We start from the raw sequence: 20,552 nt of genomic DNA, 5'->3' as shown, positions 1-20,552 counted from the left end.
TTTCTTTTCTTTTCTTTTCTTTTCTTTCTTTTCCCCCCAGCGCCTGTAATGGCTACAGGAAATGCATAGGTAGCAATTATTTGTTAAATTTTCCCATTATCTATGTGGTGCAGTTATGTTAGATATTATATACAGTGAGGCCCCGGTTTACGCACGACTCGGTATACGAAATTTCAGTTTACACGAATTAAATTAGTAAACCGAGGCCTCACTGTATATATATATATATATATATATATATATATATATATATATATATATATATATATATATATATATATATAGATAGATATTATATATATATATATATATATATATATATTGTATTTTTTGCTTATTAAAGGGACAGTAAAGTTACAATTTCATGATTCAAATAGAGCAATGAATTTTAAGCAACTTTCTAATTTACTCCTATTATCAATGTTTCTTCCTTCTCTTGGTATCTTTATTTGAAAAGCAAGAATGTAAAGCTTAGGAGCCGACCCATTTTTGGTTCAGAACCTGAGTTGCTCTTGCTTATTGGGTGGCTAAATGTAGCCACCAATCACAAGCATTAGCCAGGGTGTTGAACCAAAAATGGGCCTGCTCCTTAGCTTACATTCCTACTTTTTCAAATAAAGATAGCAAGATAACAAATAAAGAATTTATAATAGGAGTAAATTTATAAAGTTGCTTAAAATTGCATGCTCTATCTGAATCATGAAAGTACAACATTGGGTGTACTATCCCTTTAAATTATAATTGTTTGCAGATACAGCTGATTCAATTCTTACTTTGTAGTTGTCTATTATATAGTAAGATTATAAAGATGGCTCTGGGACAAATCTATATTTATTCAGTTTTTCAAGGTATTATGCTATAGTAATCAATCAAAGTGCCCTATGTAAGTAATTCTCTGGTGGCAAATAGGAGATAATCAATGTGATGTATATTTTTATGGCTCAGCTAACTCCTTATCTATACCATGTGTTCTGCAGAAGCTGGAGGTGTTGTCCTTGATATAATTCCAGTCTTGATGACCTGGAGCCTAATGCTCCGTTACTAGATATAGAGGGTAGTGGCTGAACTCAGAGCAGAGTACTCTCAGGTAACCTACTTACTGCCAAGGACTCCTACCTCAAATGGTTAGAAATCTGACAAACCATACATTAATAAAACACATAATTATAATTTCTTATATGAATGTAATACAATCTGCCTACTTTGCACTTTGAACGAAGCTGACAACCACAGGAAAATAACTTTTATTTTTGCACAAAACAAGTGACAAAGACCGCCCATATTTGTAGGTAGAACATATGCAAAAAGATTAAATGTGTCCCAGCCAATCATAAATGAGTTTCGCCCCACTTGTTATGAATATTCATATTACTGAGTTATATAGGACATCGCATGGGCACTAGTAAAGTAATAGACTCGCATGCGCATTAGTAATGTACTGGACTCGCATATGCACTCGGTCAAAACGGCCCTTTGCCTTGTTTTAATATAACTATATGCTCGTTAGTCTAGAGGAAGTTTGGATACTTATCTAGATTTATATTATCAAACATGATGATGCTCCATCATCTGTTCCTTCCGATCACTGCTAGACTCCTGCACGCTGATCCGCCACGCCTCCCGACATTGATGTCATCATCCTCATGTCCGCTCTCTTTATTTATAATTATTTATTGACCAATTCAACATTCCATTCCATTGGTAAGAACAAAAGAAAAAGAAAATAAGGCAAAATAAGAACATCAGGAGTCCCTAGTACAGTCGATACACTTACTCTTGGTATCACAACACACTTTTTGTCAACACAGTTTTATACATAGATTTAAACAAAACACACTGTTTCCATGCATTTGTAAATGTGTATCTAATTACATTAATGAAAGAAGGAAGATACTTCTGTGGAATCAATAATTGTTACCAAAACCTTATTTGCATGTTGAAATTGGGAATTTTCTTATATCATAAAAATGAGATACAACCAAAAACGAGTCAAAACAAGACAAAACAGAACCACACAAGACACACAAAAAAGATTAAAAAAAAAAAAATAAAAAAAAATAATAGTTCTCCGAACCCCTCTGTCTCCCGTCTCCACACCGACCCCCAATGGCTGACTACCCAGGATATTCGTTATTCGCTATAGCTTGTTCCATATATATTGTACCCCTAAAAGGTGCAATTATCTGTCTCTGCATGTTTTCTGGTATATCAACAATTACACTTTTCCATTTGCAAAAAAATCTCTTGACCTGAGCTTCTGAGTGACCTGAGCTTCTGAGTTTACTGACGTATCCATTTGTTCCAAAATAATTTGATTTTGGAGCTTTTGCTTAAATTCTTTCAAACTTGGGGCTTTTTTAGACTTCCAATATTTCAGAATTAAAAGCCTTCCTGTAATGATTAAAGTATTCAATTGGCGGATGTTTTTAAGAGCTGTCTCTTCTTGATTAATGAAAAAGAAAACATTCTTATCCGTTATTTGAAAATTACATTGATTAATTTTACTAGCCCAGTTACCTATCTTGCACCAAAATTTTTTAACTTTATAACAGTACCAGAAACAGTGTTGCAAATCTGCGCTATTATTCTTACACTTCTGGCAGGGTGTTATAGTTTTATCCCATTTGGCCTTTACCTGTGGAGTAATATAGATTCTATTTATAAATTTAGTATGTGTCTCCCTCCATGAGGTGGAGACTGTTGCTCTACCTATAAGGTTAAAGCTTTCTTGAATTCTTTCTGGCGAAACCCGACAGTTTTCTGCTAGTTTTTGTAGGTTATTGAAGCCATTATTAGAAATAATCAGCCTATATATTGTTGAGATACTATACCTGCCTGCCTTAAAGAGATTTAAAATAGGTTCTATTGGGTTCCAGGTATCTATCGGCAGATTACTTTGTAGTATTTCCTTTAGATAATGCCTAATTTGTAGAAAGGCGTAGAATTCTTTGTTTTTTATCTCATACTCTTGTTTTATTTTAGTAAAGGTCTTACAGGTCCATAATTCTTTATCTATAAATTGATATACCTTGGTAACCCCCTTTTGAGCCCAGGTCTTAAATATACTTGAATCCAGTGCTGGTTTAAAATTAGGATTTCCCAATATGGGTAGATAAATGGAGAAAGAACTATCAATATCGAAAATCTGTAGTATTCTCTGCCATGCAATAATTACCATCTGGACAGTAGGCAGATATTTAATTTTATAAGGCCATTTATCTCTAGGTATATGAAGAAGGGCAGTAAGGGAAAATGGGTATACTAAGACTCTTTCTAACGGCAGAGCTGCATAATAATCAGCTTCAGTCAGCCAGTCTAAGGCAATCTTGCCAATACAGACTAAATTATACATTTCTATGTCAGGTAACGCTAGCCCTCCTTCGGTTCTAAACAGCATGAGTTTCTTGTATGAGATTGCCTTTCTTCTTTCCCCCCCATAGGAATTGTATACATTCTTGTTTAAATCTATTAAGATCCTTTTTTTTTATTAATATTGGTAGGTTTTGCATTGGGTACAACAATTTGGGAAATAATAGCATCTTAATTAGATTGATTTTGCCTGTCAACGTGAGTTTAAATTTGGCCCACTTTTCCATATATTGTTTTATTTTAAGGAAGATTGGTGGGTAATTAAAATCATACCAGTCTTCAAAATTAGTTGACAGTTTAATACCCAAATAAGTAAAGTGATCTTTTGCTTCTTTAAAAGGGGAGATTTGTAATGAGTCCTTATTTTTATTTAGCCGGTAAATTTCTGTTTTTGTAAGGTTGACCTTATAGCCTGAAAAGACCCCAAAATCTCGTAGCATTTGATTTAGGGCGGGGATATTTTTTTTTGTATTGGATAATAGTACTAATAAATCGTCCGCATATAGCAATGTTGTTATCTTTCTTTTACCTATTTTAATTCCCTCCAGTTCTTTTCTGAGCTGGATAGCCAGAGGCTCGAGCGCTAGATTAAATAGATAGGGGGACAATGGACATCCCTGCCTTGAACCCTTGTTTAAAGAAAAGTAGTCTGTAGTAGTATCATTGATAATAACTGCGGCAGACGATAAATGATATAATGCTTGTATAAATTGAAAGAAAGGGCCCTCGACTCCATACTTTTTTAATGCTGTAAATAGATGGTCCCAAGTTATGGAGTCGAAGGCCTTCTCTGCATCAATTGATACTATTGCTGCGTCTATGTCTGTAGTATATAATTTCCTTTCTGTTTGTTTTTGATATATATTTAATACTAGCTGGAGTTTGCGTAAATTGCGTGATGAGTTTCGGCCCGGCATGAAACCCACCTGGCCTTTGTGAATGAGGGATCCAATGACTTGTTTAAATCTATGTGCCATTATAGACATTAAAAGTTTATAGTCACTATTTAATAGTGAGATCGGCCTATATGAACCTATTTCCTCTGGGTTTTTGTTTTTTTTAAGTATCAGAGTTATAAGTGATGCCGCAAAATATTTTGACCGTAAGTTATTTTTAATAAAAAATTGGTTAAATAAGGAAACTAATAGTGGGGAAATATCCTCCGCAAGTAGTTTATAGAGTTCGGCAGGGAGTTGGTCTGGGCCAGCAGCTTTATTAGCTGCCAATTTTTTAATTGCATTAGTTACTTCAAGTAGAGTGATGGGGAGATTTAGTTCATCCAAACTCGATTTATCTAGCCTTGGGACCCTTATTTTTTCCCAGAACTCATTTTTAGCTTGCGTATCTATTGCTGTCTCTGAGTAGACTTCCTTAAAGTATGTACATATATAACTTTGAATTGCTGGTTTATTTATAATACGACCTTCTGTGGTCTTAATGGCTGTAATTGGTTCCTTCTTTTTTTTTGCTCTAGTTAGATTGGCTAAAGCTTTACCTGCTTTTCCCCCATGTCTATAGAAAAAAACCTCTTCCTGAGATCATCTTGTGCCACCTTTTGTGTCAGAAATAATTCTCTTTCTTTTTTAACTTTTTGATATGATAACCAGAGCACTTCGGATGGATCACTAATATAGGAATTAAACGCATTACGTAACTGTGAGGCAAGTTCTAGATCCCTGGCCATTTGCTTTCGTTTTTGTACTACCAAGTATGCTTTTATTTCACCCCTTATCACTGCCTTAAAAGTCTCCCAGAGTATTTCTGTTTTAACTTCACTTGTTTCATTATTCTGCATGAATTCTATCCATTTTAATCTTATCCATGCCTTAAATTGTGTGTTTGAAACAAGATGCCTGGGAAAAAAAACCTACCAAGATTCATTTCCTGTGGGTTACAAAATTTAATGTGCAAAGTAATAATGGCATGGTCTGAAATGAGTATTTCTTGTATTTCGGGTTTCAACTCTAAACGCAACATTTTATCACTTACTAAAAAATAGTCTAATCTAGACAATGTGCGATGTGCGTATGATTCACATGTAAATTTTTTCAGGTCTGGATTTTGAATCCGCCAGATGTCGTTAAGATGTAGTAAGTTAGAACAGTTTTTAAATATTTTTGTTTCTTGTTTACTATTTTTATTTAGTGATGGCTTTAATCTATCTAATGTGGGGTATTTAACTAAGTTTAGATCGCCTGCCACAATTAGATTCTCTGAAAAATGGGGTAGTAGTTTTCTTTGTAACTTTACCCAGAAGGCTTTATCTGTTTTATTAGGGCCGTAAATATTACAAAATGTAAATCTCGTCCCTGCTATTTCAAGTTGCATGATAAGATCTCTCTCATCTTGGTCTATCTCCGTATTAAGTACTTTAAATTTAATTTTTTTATGAAACAGAAGAGCGACCCCTTTTTTCCTATTCAAGCACGGTGTACCCACTATTTCGCCTACCCAGTCAGTTTTGAGTTTACCTAGTTCGATTTCATTCAAGTGCGTTTCTTGAAGGAAAGCAATGTCTACTTTATATCTTTTTAACTGTTTTAATATCTTTTTGCGTTTCTGTGGTGAGGTTATCCCCCCCACATTCCAAGAAGCAAGGTTAAGTATATTATTCATTTTTAAATATATAGGTTATCTGACACTAAGATCTTTCCATAAAAAGAGGGGTGTGTAATGGGGGGGGGGGGGAGAGGAGGGGTTCGGAGAGAAAAAAAAAAAAAAAGACAAAACTCCACCACCAAAACAATAGGACACAGTTAAAAAAACAATAATACTGAACCGCATCGGGCTCCTTGGCCGAATTCAGCACAATAAACAATATACTTTGACACTCCATATTAACATATTTATAAGTGATTTAATATCATTCTCTTTATTCCTGTTCAATTTAAAGTGCAATGCTTTTCAATTTTGCAAATTCCTTAGCTTCCTCTGGGGTATTAAGTATCTTATTTTCTCCCTCTGTTAAAATCTTAATCTTTGCTGGATAGATGACCGTAGCTTTAATCCCTGCCTGAATTAATTTTGTGCATATTGGGGTTACTTCTTTCCGTTTTTGTGATGTCTCAGATGAGTAATCCTGAAACATTAAGATAGATTTACCTTCAAAAATTAATGGCGCTTTCTGTCTATAGCATTGCATACATTTTACCTTATCCTGAAAATTTAAAAATCTGGCTATGATCGGTCTTGTTTTAGTTGTTCCATCTGGTAAGGTCTTAGGTGGTCCTAAGCGATGGGCTCTTTCGACTATTAGTGGTAATAAATTAGGTGTTATTCCAAGTCTCTGGGGTATTAACAATGAAACCAGGTGTATTAAATCTTGAGGTTCACTCGCTTCTGGTATGCCCAGAATTCTAACATTATTGCGACGTGAACGGTCTTCTAAATCAGTTAGTTTATATTGTAAGCTTGCTATCTGTGTGTTCTGTTCCTTCATTATGTGCTCTTGCATTATCTTAGCGTCTTCTAGATCGGATATACGTTGTTCCGCTTCATTAAGTCTTAATGTAAATTGTTTAATTTCTATTGTCAAATTATTTATATCTGCTTTGATTTGATCAAATTGTGGTAGCATAAGTTCTGCTATCTGTTTTACTATATCCTGTGATTCTAGGCTGGTAGTGTCTGCTGTATTGGTTGTTAAAGGCAGATTCCCTGCGTTGTCAGTACTAGTTCTATTTTTCCTATCTCTGGCTTTGACTGGCATGTTTGGTGATTGTGTCTTGTAATTGGTGATAAATCTCTCCATATGCAGTAAGTTTAATGCGATGTGTTATTACTTGAAAAGAGAAAAAGATAGGGTAAGAGGCAACAAACAGCAAAAAAAATAAGTGCTTAAACAAAAGAGCTTGAAAAATAAGAAATTGTGGGTACTTGTGTTAGACTGTGTCCTACGTATATATATGTTTTTAACTACACGTGCGCACACGTTCCCTTTTGTACATACAAGTCAGTTGTCCTTATAGGAAGAGGAAAAATGGAAGAAAAAACATTCCTTAAGTCTACTTAGTTTAGAAAATAACAAAGCAGCTAATCCAATATCAGATACCCTCCATAAATTTATCTTAATTCTATAGATATTTCCACCCCTGGTAAGCCTAGGTTCCACTCTTCTCAAGCATTCTTATTCTGGGCAGCAAATATGAGTGACTTATAGGGAACCTTTAAGAAGATCTGTGCAATAAAGAGGATTTATATATGCATCATGACATGCAAGAGAGTAAACCCCTCCTAAAGCAGACCTGGCTAAGCAAGTTTCAACTACTCCCAAAATAATATACCTTAATGCTATGTGTAATTTCAAACCTAGTAAGCCTAAGTTTCAATCATTCAGGCCTTCTTATTCAAAACGGTAAATAAATATAAGTGGCCTGTGGAATACTTTTAGTGAGATAAATACAAGGAAAAAAATTTATGCAGGCATAGTGAAATACAATAGGGTAAGCCCATCCAAAGGAAATTTTTTTTTTTTTTATTTTCCTTTTTTTTCCCCCTTTCTTTCTTTCCTCTCTTTCCTGTTTTTTTCTTCTTTTAAAAGTTACTATCTCTAGTTAGTGGTGCAGGGTATGTACAACATGTAAATAGATTTTAGCAATTCCTTTTGTTTCTTTGCATTTAACCAACCAATATCATTACATGTTCAAAAAGAAAAAAAAAACACTGCAAACTTTAGATTAAACTCTTTGGAAACAATAAGCAGATGATTATTCAACACAGAATGCAGCCTTATTTTAGTAAGACTGCCATAAATTAGGGTTTATCATGCACTCATAAGATCTTTTTGAAACCTTTTTGTCCCTGTCTATAAATATAGTTGCCAGTTCAATGTGACAGGGCTCTCTACCGTTTCCTTTGATTATTACAGCAGATTGTTCCGTAAAGATATCACTCCAGTAGGGCCCTTTATAGATTTTAGCCAAGATTTTAACAGTTAATCAGTTCCTGGGTCTAAGATTAATATTGCTGCAAGTTCCCCAGTATGACAAAGCTCTAATCCACCAGATATTCCATATTGATACACAGCCAAGGCCAATTTACTGCTTTAATCTCCTTTCTATAGACGTTTTGTAAGTGTCTCACTTCTCTGCAGTCTTTCGCCCCTCACCAGCTCTCTTACTAGTGTCCATCAAATTGCGGATGGGCTGTTTTAATTCTGCAGGGACTGTGGAAGATTGCGGCTTTCTTATCTTACAGCGTACCCCCTCCAGTTACCTTACCAGAGTCCACCAAATCGCGGTTGGGATACCTCTTTGTCACAACAGGTCTCCAGGCTTGTCATACTGCTAGCGTGACCATTTGTGCAGTTCACCACTCTTGAGTCCGTTGTTTTCAGCCGTTTGGTCTCACCGTTGTTTGCACTGTAGCGCTGTGTCTCCTGTGACCTCCTCAGTGATGCCTTTAACCTCGGGCCAGATATCGGTCAGCATAGGCCTGGGGAAGAAGCCTTGTTCCCCTGCGTAAGATCCGGACTGCAAGCTGCTCTCTGCCAGAGCTTTGGTATCCGCCGGCCGTCTAAAGAACCACGGCCCCAAGGATGGCTTGCTGGTGTATTAGGAAGCGGTTGTACTCCTTCCCGCTCTGAGTATCGCCACGCTGACACCATGCGTGGCTCCGCCCCTTCCGCTCCTTCCGCCCTCATGTCCGCTCTCTATCCGGCACTTGGGTAGTGACGCGCCTCAGGAGATAGGATGGAGGGGAGCTAATATGCGCATGCGTTGGCAAAAGAAGGCTTACGATGCGCATGAGGGACGCCATGATGTTTCTACCTAGGTAGAACATCGCAACTGGACCAGCATAGCAAGGTAAATAATGGGTTTGGCAGATTACTAAATGTTAGTAAGAAATTACAGAAAAACAGACAAAAAAATCATTAATAGGTTCATATTACAAACATAAACTATTTTAAAAGAAGTTTTAAAAAAGAAAAAGAAAATTGGGTTTACTATACCTTTTAAGGTAATTTTAGAATCCTTAAATGACAGAACGGCCCAGCAGAAAAAAATTAATAAACCTAGTTCTTACTAAAGATCACAATTATCCTCTGCAAGTCTGCAGTTTTTTCTCTCACAATTTAGTTTCTCAGCTGTATCCAATAAGATCTATGTCTGACATTAGCTTAGGCAGTCCAACAGGCGGCTTTGACAAGAGAATTAGTTCTAGAGAGGATACTTCTCGGAATCTGTGTCTCTACAAGAAAGATTGAGAAGTCATGGTTACTCGGCTGGTGTTATCAACTACGCTCTTGAGGACACACAGAAGAGAGATCGAAGTAGCCTGCTGAATTCTCACAATTGGCCCGACACTCTAGGGATTCAAGAGATCTGAGACCTACATTTGTAACTAAATACTCTATGCAATACTATCAAATCTGTAACTTTATTAAAAAATATTTACCCATACTATATCGTGATAACCTACTCAAAGACACGGTGAAAGGTGGTTGTAGGTTTTTATACAATAGGAACCTTACACTGGGTAATATGATCTCACCCAGTCAGTTACGTATCCCAAAGAGTCAAAGTTCATGGTTAGCACACAATGGAACATATAAGTGTGGTAAGAATTGCAAGGCTTGTGAGGTTATCAGAGTGGGTCCAAGTTTTAGATCCTATGTGACCAATGAAATGTTTAACACCAAAGGTTGTATAAATTGTTCAACAACTTATGTGATATATCTCATAGGATGCACATGCCACAAATTACAGTATATTGGCATGACGACCCGTGATGTCCATACAAGAATACAAGAGCATCTGGGATATATCAAAAATGTTATTTGTTGCTCTCAACTAGCGAGACATTTTATTGAAATCCATGATGAGAATGTGTGCAATTTCGAATGGAATGCAATTTAAACCATTAAAGGGCCCCCTAGGGGTGTCGATAAGTGGTCTATCCTAGCAAGACAGGAAGTTTATTGGATAAACAAAATGTGTACCCTTATCCCTAATGGTTTTAATTCAGAGAACAATATTATTAATTTTTGGGAATTAAATATCCCTTTAAATTAATTGTTCACTCATTTCTAATGTATGTAACCATACAAGCAAAATTATTTTTCTACATTATAGCATGAGTATATTGGAAGGGGGGTCTTTCTTTAAAGCCTAGTAAATTATATTATATATATTTATAGCTTAATGTTGAGTTGTTTTAGTCTTAATATGTACTAGGGTTTTATCTGCCTCTGTATGCCTATGCAATAACTCCTGAGCTTTAATCCACGGCACTTTGATCCCTGTATGAAGGGGCTATTTATAGAATGTTTCATTTTGGAACTTAAATTGGTGTTTATATCAACTTACTATTCTTCAGACTTCTATCTCAAACATGTGAGATGTGTTATGCCATATCTATCTCATATGACTGAGCGCTGTAAAGCATTACTTTGTATTATATCATATAGTTCCCACATATGTTTATTTCTATGCATGCATTGAAATAGTTAAAATTGTTAAGAGGAGGGGAAGGGGTGGGTGTGTGTTTTTATTAACCAATGGGTAAAATTTATACTGTTTAAATAAGTGTATCACCTGTAAGAACTTATGGTCTATGATTATGGCTACACCTTGCCGAAACGCGTAAGACAAATTAATTTCCCTATGCCTGAGATGGTACCCATGTGATTTTTAACGGTTTCAAATTAAAGCTGTGACTTTTTACTAATTCCCTTTTGAGAGGTGTTTTTCTTGGATTTATTTTTTCTATGGCTTTGACAATGCAGCTGGCTTGAATACCTTGCTTTAAAGTAATGTATTAAAGCCCAGGATCAAAAAAATAATCTTAAAAGGGGCACTTGAATTCATTACAGTTTACAAAGATGCTATTTAAACAAAAAAAAAAAATACTTACCTTTGCCTTATGGAAAACATGACGCTGATCCTCCGCCCGCATCTCCTGCTTTCTTTAGCAGATCGATGACAAATCCGTCTTCCTGCAAACGTTGCGTCCAGCTCGTGGGGCACGCAATGATCGCAGGAAACCAGATTCATCATCCATATGCTAAATACAGAAGGAGATGCGGGCGGAGGATACTTCAATTAGCAAAAATACTTCTAGTAATAGTGATTACTGATTTAAAGTGAAAAGGTCCATTTTGATGAATTAGTGCCTGGTTTTTAATAAACCTATTAAAAACAAGGGCACTTTAATTCATCAAAATTGACATTTCACTGTTTTCTTCAAAAGCTTACCTTTTAATGGCAGCCGCTCCAGCACTTCCTCCTCCCATTGCAAACTGTCTTCGCGGGTCCAAAATGACGAATCCGGCTTCCTCCAATCACAGCGTTGCATCAGGCGAAGATTCCCCCGGGGAGGAAGCTGTGATTGATGGAAGCCTGATTCGTCATTTCTGACGTCTGCAGAGGCTTCCGACGGCCGGGGGGAATCGCTGGAGCGGCATTCAGGATTAAAAGGTTTTTGAAGAAAACAGTGAAATGTCAATTTTGATGAATTAAAGTGCCCTTGTTTTTAATCTGTTTATTAAAAACCTTCACTTTAATGCAGCATACACACACATCCTGTGAGTGCCCATGTACCAGTATTCAAACACTACACCTCAGAGAGTCAGCAGTGGCTTGTATGACACACATTATGTTTTCAGAAACAATACAGACCACTGCTAGCTCTCTGAGAAGGTGTAGTGTTTGAATGCTGGTGCACGGCCTTCACAGAATATGTGTGTATGCTGCAGAAAAAACAGTAATAACTTTTACTAGAAGCATTTTTGCTAATGGAAGTATATTACAAACATATTTATATTTCAAATTGAAATGCATCCATGCACCTTTTCAATTTTGACCTTTCTATCCCTTTAAGCTTACTTGCCTTACACATCCTTCTCCCTCTCATCCACTGTAATTTCTTCCATTATAGAAGCAGAGAGCTACAGCTAATCTGAAGCAATAGCACTAGCTTCTATAGGGAGAATAGGTGTGGGCGAACACGCTAGCACTGCAGCTTCTATTTGACTGTGCTCTCTATTTCTATAAAGGAAGAGACGGAGGAGGACGAGTAAGTAAAGTAATGTTAAACGCTCTTTTAATATATAAACTTTTTCATTAAAGGGACATTATAGTGCAAAAGTTGTTAGAGCATTTAATTTTAGCACTAGCAACCTTGCAATGCAGGGCCGATTCATCAAGCGCCGTATGGAGCTTGAGGCAGCTGTTTCCGTGCAAGCCTTCAGGCTCGCCCGAAACAGGAGTTAAGAAGACCGAAGTTCCTTAACTCGTCCGCCACCTCTGAGGCGGCGGACAGCAATCCGCCCGATCACATACGATCGCGTTGATTGCACAAGCAGTTCACCAGAACTGCTTGTGCAATGATAAATGCTGACAGCGTATGCTGTCGGCATTTATCGATGTGCGACGGACATGATCTGCTACAGCGGATCATGTCTGCCCGCACTTTCATAAATCAGCGCCATAAAGTACAGCGCACAGGGTCACAGTGCACTGCTAGTCCTGACCAGATACACCTGGTAAGTCAATAAGCAGTTGTAGTCTTATGGATTCTGGTTTCTGTCATGTACTTATTGGACTAAGGTTAAAGAGACAGTAAACTTCTTTTTTTTTTTTTTTAAACATTTCTAATCAATTGTGAAAGCCTTTAAAGGGACACAAATTTAATTTCATGATTTAAATAGAGTGTATATTTAAATAAATAAATAAATACAAAAAAAAGCTTTCCAGTTTACTTTTATATCAAATTTACTTTGTTCTCTTAAAAAACAGGTAGGAAGGTGTAGGAGCGTGCACATGACTGGAGCAACATAAAGCAGCAATTTTATAGCTGTCATACATTTGCAAGAACAGTAGGGGGCAGCATTGTTTCCTGCTATGTACTTCTCCAGAAATGTGCATTCTACCTATCTAGATATCTCTGCAGCAAAGAATACCATAACAACTAAGTCAATTTGGTAATAGCCATAAATAGAAAACTTTTAAAAAAAAATATTTGCTCTTTCTAAATCATAAAAGAAAATTTTTGGGTTGCATGTTCCTTTTTATTTTTTTTTGTTACATTAGATAATCCATTTATATAGTCCATTTGGGAGTGTTTTTGTAACAATGTTTAGTTTTGCTTAATATATAATAACATTTTGCTGATTTTCAGACTCCTAACCAAGCCCCAAAGTATCAGATTTAAACTGAAGTCTACAGATAACTGTTTTCTTCTTTTTGTGTACTGGGTCTTTTTATATTCAGGGGGTGGGGGTGTCTGCTCTTCCTGCTTTCTCAGCCCATTTCAGTGGGTTTCCCAGCTTAACCTCATCAACAGTGCTAAACTGTGAGCTTCTAAGTAAGTTTCTAAAAGGTTTTATACTGGATTTTTAGATCAGTATCTGTACATATTCATTATAGCACTGTCTATTACATGCAGTTAATATGAAAATTTAGTGTATACTTTCATTTTAAGAATTCCCTAATTGTACCCTTGATATCAAAGCTGCCTTGAAGTAGTTCATTTTTTCCTGCCAAAGTCATTGCAGCAAGCCGCCTCTGACCACGCAGATTGTTCAGAACCATACCAGTCGTTCAATAATCTTACCATTGTGCCTGCTCCAATTTACAGCTGATTCTTATTCCACTGCCCCTCCTAGACACCCCACACCTGACATTTCTCTGTAGGAGCCTTTATTTTCAACACCTTATCCCAGGTCCTTTGTCTTAGTGTTACTCTAACTCACATTCACTCCACATAATACAAGAACTGAACAAATCCTTCTGTGTACAAATAGAACTACAATTTCTGTGCAACATTTCCAGAATTCACTTTTCCTTACTCAAGTAACGACAAAAATACAAGTTCATTCTCTCGTTTTGTCACATATTAATACTGCGAACCTACTTATAAATTGCCTTGTCAAACACTGCCTCTCCGCCTCCAATTTATCATGAATGCTTCATGTAGAATCATCCAACTAAGTCGCCTCCTAAATCAGCTGTCCTTATACCGGATCTCTATACACTTTAGAATACACTTCAAAATATTAACCCTAACCTATAAAGCACTCAATATTCTCACTTATAACTATAATTCCTCACTCATCTCCTAATACTCCCTGAGCCGCCCTCTTCGATTAACAACTGACCTACGTCTCTCCACTCTACTGCCCTCCCCCGCATCCAAGACTTCTCACTTGATGCTCCTGTCCTCTGGAACCCTCTATCCGTCACCACCAGACTATCACTAAACTTGAATTTCAGGAACTCTATTTAGAGAGGCTTACCATCTCTCTTCTGTTTTTATCCTAACTAAAATTAATATTGAACTGCCTTGACTCGCTGCTGCAACTACAATCCATGTGACAATCTGCCCCCTTAGACTGTAAACTCTTCGGACCAAGGGCTTCTTCCTTCTGTACTAACTTGTTTTGTTTAGTCTGTTGTGTATTTTTACCTTCAATTGCAGGTGTGGACACAGCACTAATATTGAAGCAGACTGAGGAAACGTACCAAGCCTCAGATTTAACAAGCAATGTCCTCCAGCTTTCCAAATTTTAAAACAGACCTTTAAAGAATCAGCAAACATGGGTCCAAAGCAAATGTAGCAACGTTTCAGGCTAATCCATGCCCCTCATCATTCTGTATTTGTACATTACACAAATCTGTCTTTGTATGCCCCTACTTTTGTACCCAGAGCTACAGAACGTTGCAGCGTTGTAGAAATAAATGATGATTATGATGTTGTTAATAATAAAAAAAAAACTTCTTCATGCAGTCTACTCAATTGAGCAGATCCTCCTTCCACCCAGTAAATCAGAGTGACTAAGCTGGTCTGAGTGGCTGGCATCAGTGGGGTACCTGGTCCCTTAGTCGTATAATGATCTTGACTGCATGAAGAAGATGGGGTGGGGGGGTTTAAACAGAAGCTCTCATTAGGGTAAGTATGTGGAGTGTGCACGGCACAACTTCTGTCTGTACCGTCTGCTAAACAATATAAAAAAACTGTCTGGACAGAGGGGCGACCAGAGGAGGCTTGCAGGAATGGCTTTGCCAAGTACAATTGTACTTCAAGGCAGCTTTGACTTCAAGTGGCATAGTCAGGGAACACTTAAAGGCACATACCACTGATGTGAATCTTTTAAAAGTAAATGTTTACTACAGTGTGTACACACTACCAGCAAGTGCTTCATGTTAGTATATGGATAGTTATTCAAATACATACTGGTCTTAGAGCTAAAAGGTAATGTTACAAAAAACTAACAACAATTAATAATTTTGAGTCAATTCTTCTTCTTAATTTATCATTATTATTATTATTGTTTTAAGAAATGGCGTCCGGAACAGGATTAATTTATGATCAAGAGATGATGAACTATAAATTGCTTTGGGATGAGTAAGTAAATAAATTTAGTACTCTTTAAAATTGAAATAAGATGCATTCCTGGTTAAGATGATATTGTGTGCACAGCATTTTTTAATATAATGTATATTTTTAAAAAGCAACATAAGAAAATAATAAGTTTTATTTAACATCTCACATGCACTTTTTCTTTTCTTTATTGTTAAAGGGATATGAAACCCAAAAATCTTCTTTTATGAATCAGACAGAGCACACACTTTTAAACAAGTTTCAAATGTACTTCTATTTTTAAATTTGCTTCTTTCCCTTGGTATTCTTTGTTGAAAAGAAAAATACCACTGCATAAAATAGTACTGCCATCTAGTGCTCTTGCAAATGTATAACATTCTGCCATCTAGTGTTCTTGCAAATGTATAACATTCTGCCATCTAGAGTTCTTGCAAATGTATAACATTCTGCCATCTAGTGCTCCAGACACGTTCATTCTCCTGAAAAATACAATTTGATAAAAGAAGTAAATTACAAAGTTGTTTAAAATTGTATGCTCTATCTGAATCATGAAAGACAAATGTTGGGTTTCATCTCCTATGCAGTTCCATTTTTGTAAAAAAAAATTTTTAATATGTTTTTGAATATGTATGTACATAGTTATAATGTATTTATAAGTAAATTAGAACCATTTTCTCCAACATTGGTGTGTCCGGTCCACGGCGTCATCCATTACTTGTGGGATATTCTCCTCCCCTACAGGGAAAGGCAAGGAGAGCACACAGCAAGAGCTGTCCATATATATCGCCCTCTGGCTCCGCCCCCCAGTCATTCTCCTTGCCGCTCTGAACAAGTAGCATCTCCACGGGGATGGTGAGGAGTTTGTGGTGTTAGTTGTAGTTTTTTATTTCTTCTATCAAGAGTTTGTTATTTTAAAATAGTGCTGGTATGTACTATTTACTCTGAAACAGAAAGAGATGAAGAGTTCTGTTTAAAAGAGGAGTATGATTTTAGCAGCAGTAACTAAAATCGATTGCTGTTCCCACACAGGACTGTTGAGATGAGAGAACTTCAGTTGGGGGGAACAGTTTGCAGACTTTTCTGCTCAAGGTATGACTAGCCATTTTCTAACAAGACTGTGTAATGCTGGAAGGCTGTCATTTTTCCCTCATGGGGATCGGTAAGCCATTTTCTTAGACTTAGAAAGAATAAAGGGCTTATTATGGGCTATTAACTGGTGGACACTCTTAAGGGCTAAATCGATTGTTTATTTAAGTTTTTATTTAAAGTTTGAAGTGGATTTCACACTTTTATTATTTGGGGAACGTTTTTTATCACCAGGCACTAGTTAAGACACCTTCCCAGTCAGGAAGGGCCTTTCACTGTATTAGGCAGAGCCTCATTTTCGCGCCATTATTGCACAGTTTCTTTTAAGTACAGTGCATGCAGATGCATGTGAGAGGGTCTGGTGTCCACTGAAAAAGTTCCTAGAAGGTTTGAAATACCCCCCTGGGATAGTTGAAGTCACAACAAAGGCTGTGGCTGGGACTATAGTGGGGTTAACATTGCAAACGGCTCTGGTTTCCACATTTTAAGGGTTAACAGCTTGAAAATTGGACACTGTGGTGAAAAAGATTGGACAATTCCTTCATAGTTTTTCACATATTCAGTAATAAAGTGTGCCCTGTTTAACATTTAAAAAGACAGTAACGGTTTTGTTTTAAAACAGTTTTTGTACTTTATTAACCAGTTTAAGCCTGTTTAACATGTCTGTACCTTCTGATAGATCATGTTCTGTATGTATGGAAGCCAATGTGGTTCCCCCTTCAAATATATGTGATAATTGTGCCATAGCGTCCAAACACAGTAAGGACAGTATTGTCACAAATAGTAAGGTTGCCCAGGATGATTCCTCAGATGAAGGAAGTAGAGAGAGTTCTACATCTTCTCCTTCTGTGTCTATACCAGTTATGCCCGCGCAGGCGACCCCTAGTACTTCTAGCGCGCCAATGCTTGTTACTATGCAACAATTGACGGCAGTAATGGATAACTCCATAGCTAATATTTTATCCAAAATGCCAGCATTTCAGAGAAAGCGCGATTGCTCTGTTTTAAACACTGTAGAGCAGGAGGGCGCTGATGATAATTTTTCTGTCATACCCTCACACCAGTCTGAAGTGGCAGTGAGGGAGGGTTTCTCAGATGGAGAAATTTCTGATACAGGAAGAATTTCTCAGCAGGCAGAACCTGATGTTGTGACATTTAAATTTAAATCAGAGCATCTCCGCGCATTACTTAAGGAGGTGCTATCTACTCTGGATGATTGTGACAATCTGGTCATCCCAGAAAACTTGTGCAAGATGGACAAGTTCCTAGAGGTCCCGGTGCACCCTGATGCCTTTCCGATACCTAAACGGGTGGCGGACATAGTGAATAAGGAGTGGGAGAAGCCAGGCATACCTTTTGTCCCTCCTCCTATATTTAAGAAATTGTTCCCTATGGTCGACCCCAGGAAGGACATATGGCAAACAGTCCCTAAGGTCGAAGGGGCGGTTTCTATACTAGCCAAATGCATGACCATTCCCATTGAGGACAATTGTGTTTTCAAAGATCCTATGGATAAAAAATTGGAGGGTTTGCTTAAAAAGATTTTTGTACAGCAAGGTTACCTCCTTCAACCTATTTCGTGCATTATTCCTGTCACTACAGTGGAGTGGTTCTGGTTCGAGGAACTGGAAAAGTCGCTCAGTAGGGAGACTCCGTATGAGGAAGTCATGGACAGAATTCACGCACTTAAGTTAGCTAATTCCTTTATTTTAGACGCCGCTTTGCAGTTAGCGAGATTAGCGGCGAAAAATTCAGGGTTTGCAATTGTGGCGCGCAGAGCGCTCTGGCTAAAGTCTTGGTCGGCGGATGTATCTTCCAAGACAAAATTGCTTAATATCCCTTTCAAAGGTAAGACCCTTTTTGGGCCAGAATTAAAAGAAATTATTTCAGACATCACTGGGGGAAAGGGCCATGCCCTCCCACAGGATAGGCCTTTCAATGCTAAGATTAAGTCCAATTTTCGTTCCTTTCGCAATTTCAGGAATGGACCGGCTTCTAACTCGGCAGCCTCTAGACAAGAGGGTAACGCTTCCCAGACTAAACCAGCTTGGAAACCAATGCAAGGCTGGAATAAGGGTAAACAGGCCAAGAAGCCTGCTGCTGCTACCAAGACAGCATGAAGGGGTAGCCCCCGATCCGGGACCGGATCTAGTAGGGGACAGACTCTCTCTCTCTCTTTGCTCAGGCTTGGGCAAGAGATGTTCAGGATCCCTGGACACTAGAAATAGTCTCTCAGGGTTATCTTCTAGAATTCAAGGAACTACCCCCAAGGGGAAGGTTCCACATTTCTCACTTATCTTCAAACCAAATAAGTAGACAGGCATTCTTACATTGTGTAGAAGACCTGTTAAAGATGGGAGTGATACACCCAGTTCCAACTGTGGAACAAGGTCAGGGGTTTTTACTCAAATCTGTTTGTAGTTCCCAAAGAAGAGGGAACTTTCAGACCAATTCTGGATTTAAAAATTCTAAACAAATTTCTCAGAGTTCCTTCGTTCAAAATGGAAACCATTCGAACAATTTTACCTACAATCCAGGAGGTTCAATATATGACTACCGTGGATTTAAAGGATGCGTATCTACATATTCCTATCCACAAAGATCATCATCAGTTCCTAAGGTTCGCCTTTCTGGACAAACATTATCAGTTCGTGGCTCTCCCATTCGGACTAGCCACTGCTCCCAGAATTTTCACAAAGGTGCTCGGGTCCCTTCTAGCAGTTCTAAGACCAAGGGGCATTGCAGTGGCACCTTATCTGGACAACATTCTAATTCAAGCGTCGTCTCTTTCCAAGGCAAAGGCTCATACAGACATTGTTCTAGCCTTTCTCAGATCTCACGGGTGGAAGGTGAACGTAGAAAAGAGTTCCCTGTCTCCGTCGACAAGAGTTCCCTTTTTGGGAAGAATAATAGATTCCTTTGAAATGAAGATCTTCCTGACAGAAGTTAGAAAGTCAAAGCTTCTAAACGCTTGTCAAGTTCTTCTCTCTATTCTGCAGCCTTCCATAGCTCAGTGCATGGAAATAGTAGGGTTGATGGTTGCAGCAATGGACATAGTTCCTTTTGCTCGAATTCATCTAAGACCATTACAACTGTGCATGCTCCAGTAGACAGGATCACCTGTCTCAGGGAATGAGTTTCTGCAGACCAAAGTGGGTCATTGTCACGACCGACGCCAGTCTATCAGGCTGGGGCGCGGTCTGGGATTCCCTGAAAACTCAGGGTTTATGGTCTCGGGAAGAGTCTCTTCTCCCAATCAACATCCTGGAACTGAGAGCGATATTCAATGCTCTCCGGGCTTGGCCTCATCTAGCGAAGGCCGGATACATAAGATTCCAGTCAGATAGCATGACGACTGTAGCTTACATCAACCATCAGGGAGGAACAAGGAGTTCTTTGGCGATGAGAGAGGTATCCAAGATCATCAAATGGGCGGAGGATCACTCCTGCCACCTATCTGCAATCCACATCCCAGAGTAGACAACTGGAAGGCGGATTATCTGAGTCGTCATATTTTCTATCCGGGGAACTCCACCCGGAGGTGTTTGCCCAGTTGACTCAATTATGGGGCATTCCAGACTTGGATCTGATGGCGTCTCGTCAGAACTTCAAGGTTCCTTGCTACGGGTCCAGATCCAGGGATCCCAAGGCCACTCTAGTGGATGCATTAGTGGCGCCTTGGTCGTTCAACCTAGCTTATGCGTTTCCACCGTTCCCTCTCCTTCCCAGGCTTGTAGCCAGGATCAAACAGGAGAAGGCCTCAGTGATTCTGATAG

At 38.1% G+C, this 20,552-nt stretch overlaps 1 protein-coding gene across 5 annotated transcripts in view; it reads left to right on the top strand.

The window, feature by feature from the left end:
• HDAC10 (histone deacetylase 10) overlaps positions 1–20,552 on the top strand; it is a 236,388-nt gene that overhangs the window by 2,226 nt on the left and 213,610 nt on the right. For all 5 annotated transcript variants that reach the window (XR_008402807.1, XM_053716638.1, XM_053716639.1 and 2 more), the window contains exon 2: positions 15,648–15,714. Coding sequence is in view for 4 of the 5 variants with exons in the window: in XM_053716638.1 (XP_053572613.1) it covers positions 15,650–15,714 (65 nt within the window). In the remaining variant the exon portion in view is untranslated. The remainder of the gene's footprint in view (positions 1–15,647; positions 15,715–20,552) is intronic.

The sequence above is a fragment of the Bombina bombina genome, chromosome 6, assembly GCF_027579735.1.
Source record: "Bombina bombina isolate aBomBom1 chromosome 6, aBomBom1.pri, whole genome shotgun sequence".
NCBI lineage: Eukaryota > Metazoa > Chordata > Amphibia > Anura > Bombinatoridae > Bombina > Bombina bombina.
This window is presented reverse-complemented; position numbering and strand designations above follow the sequence as displayed.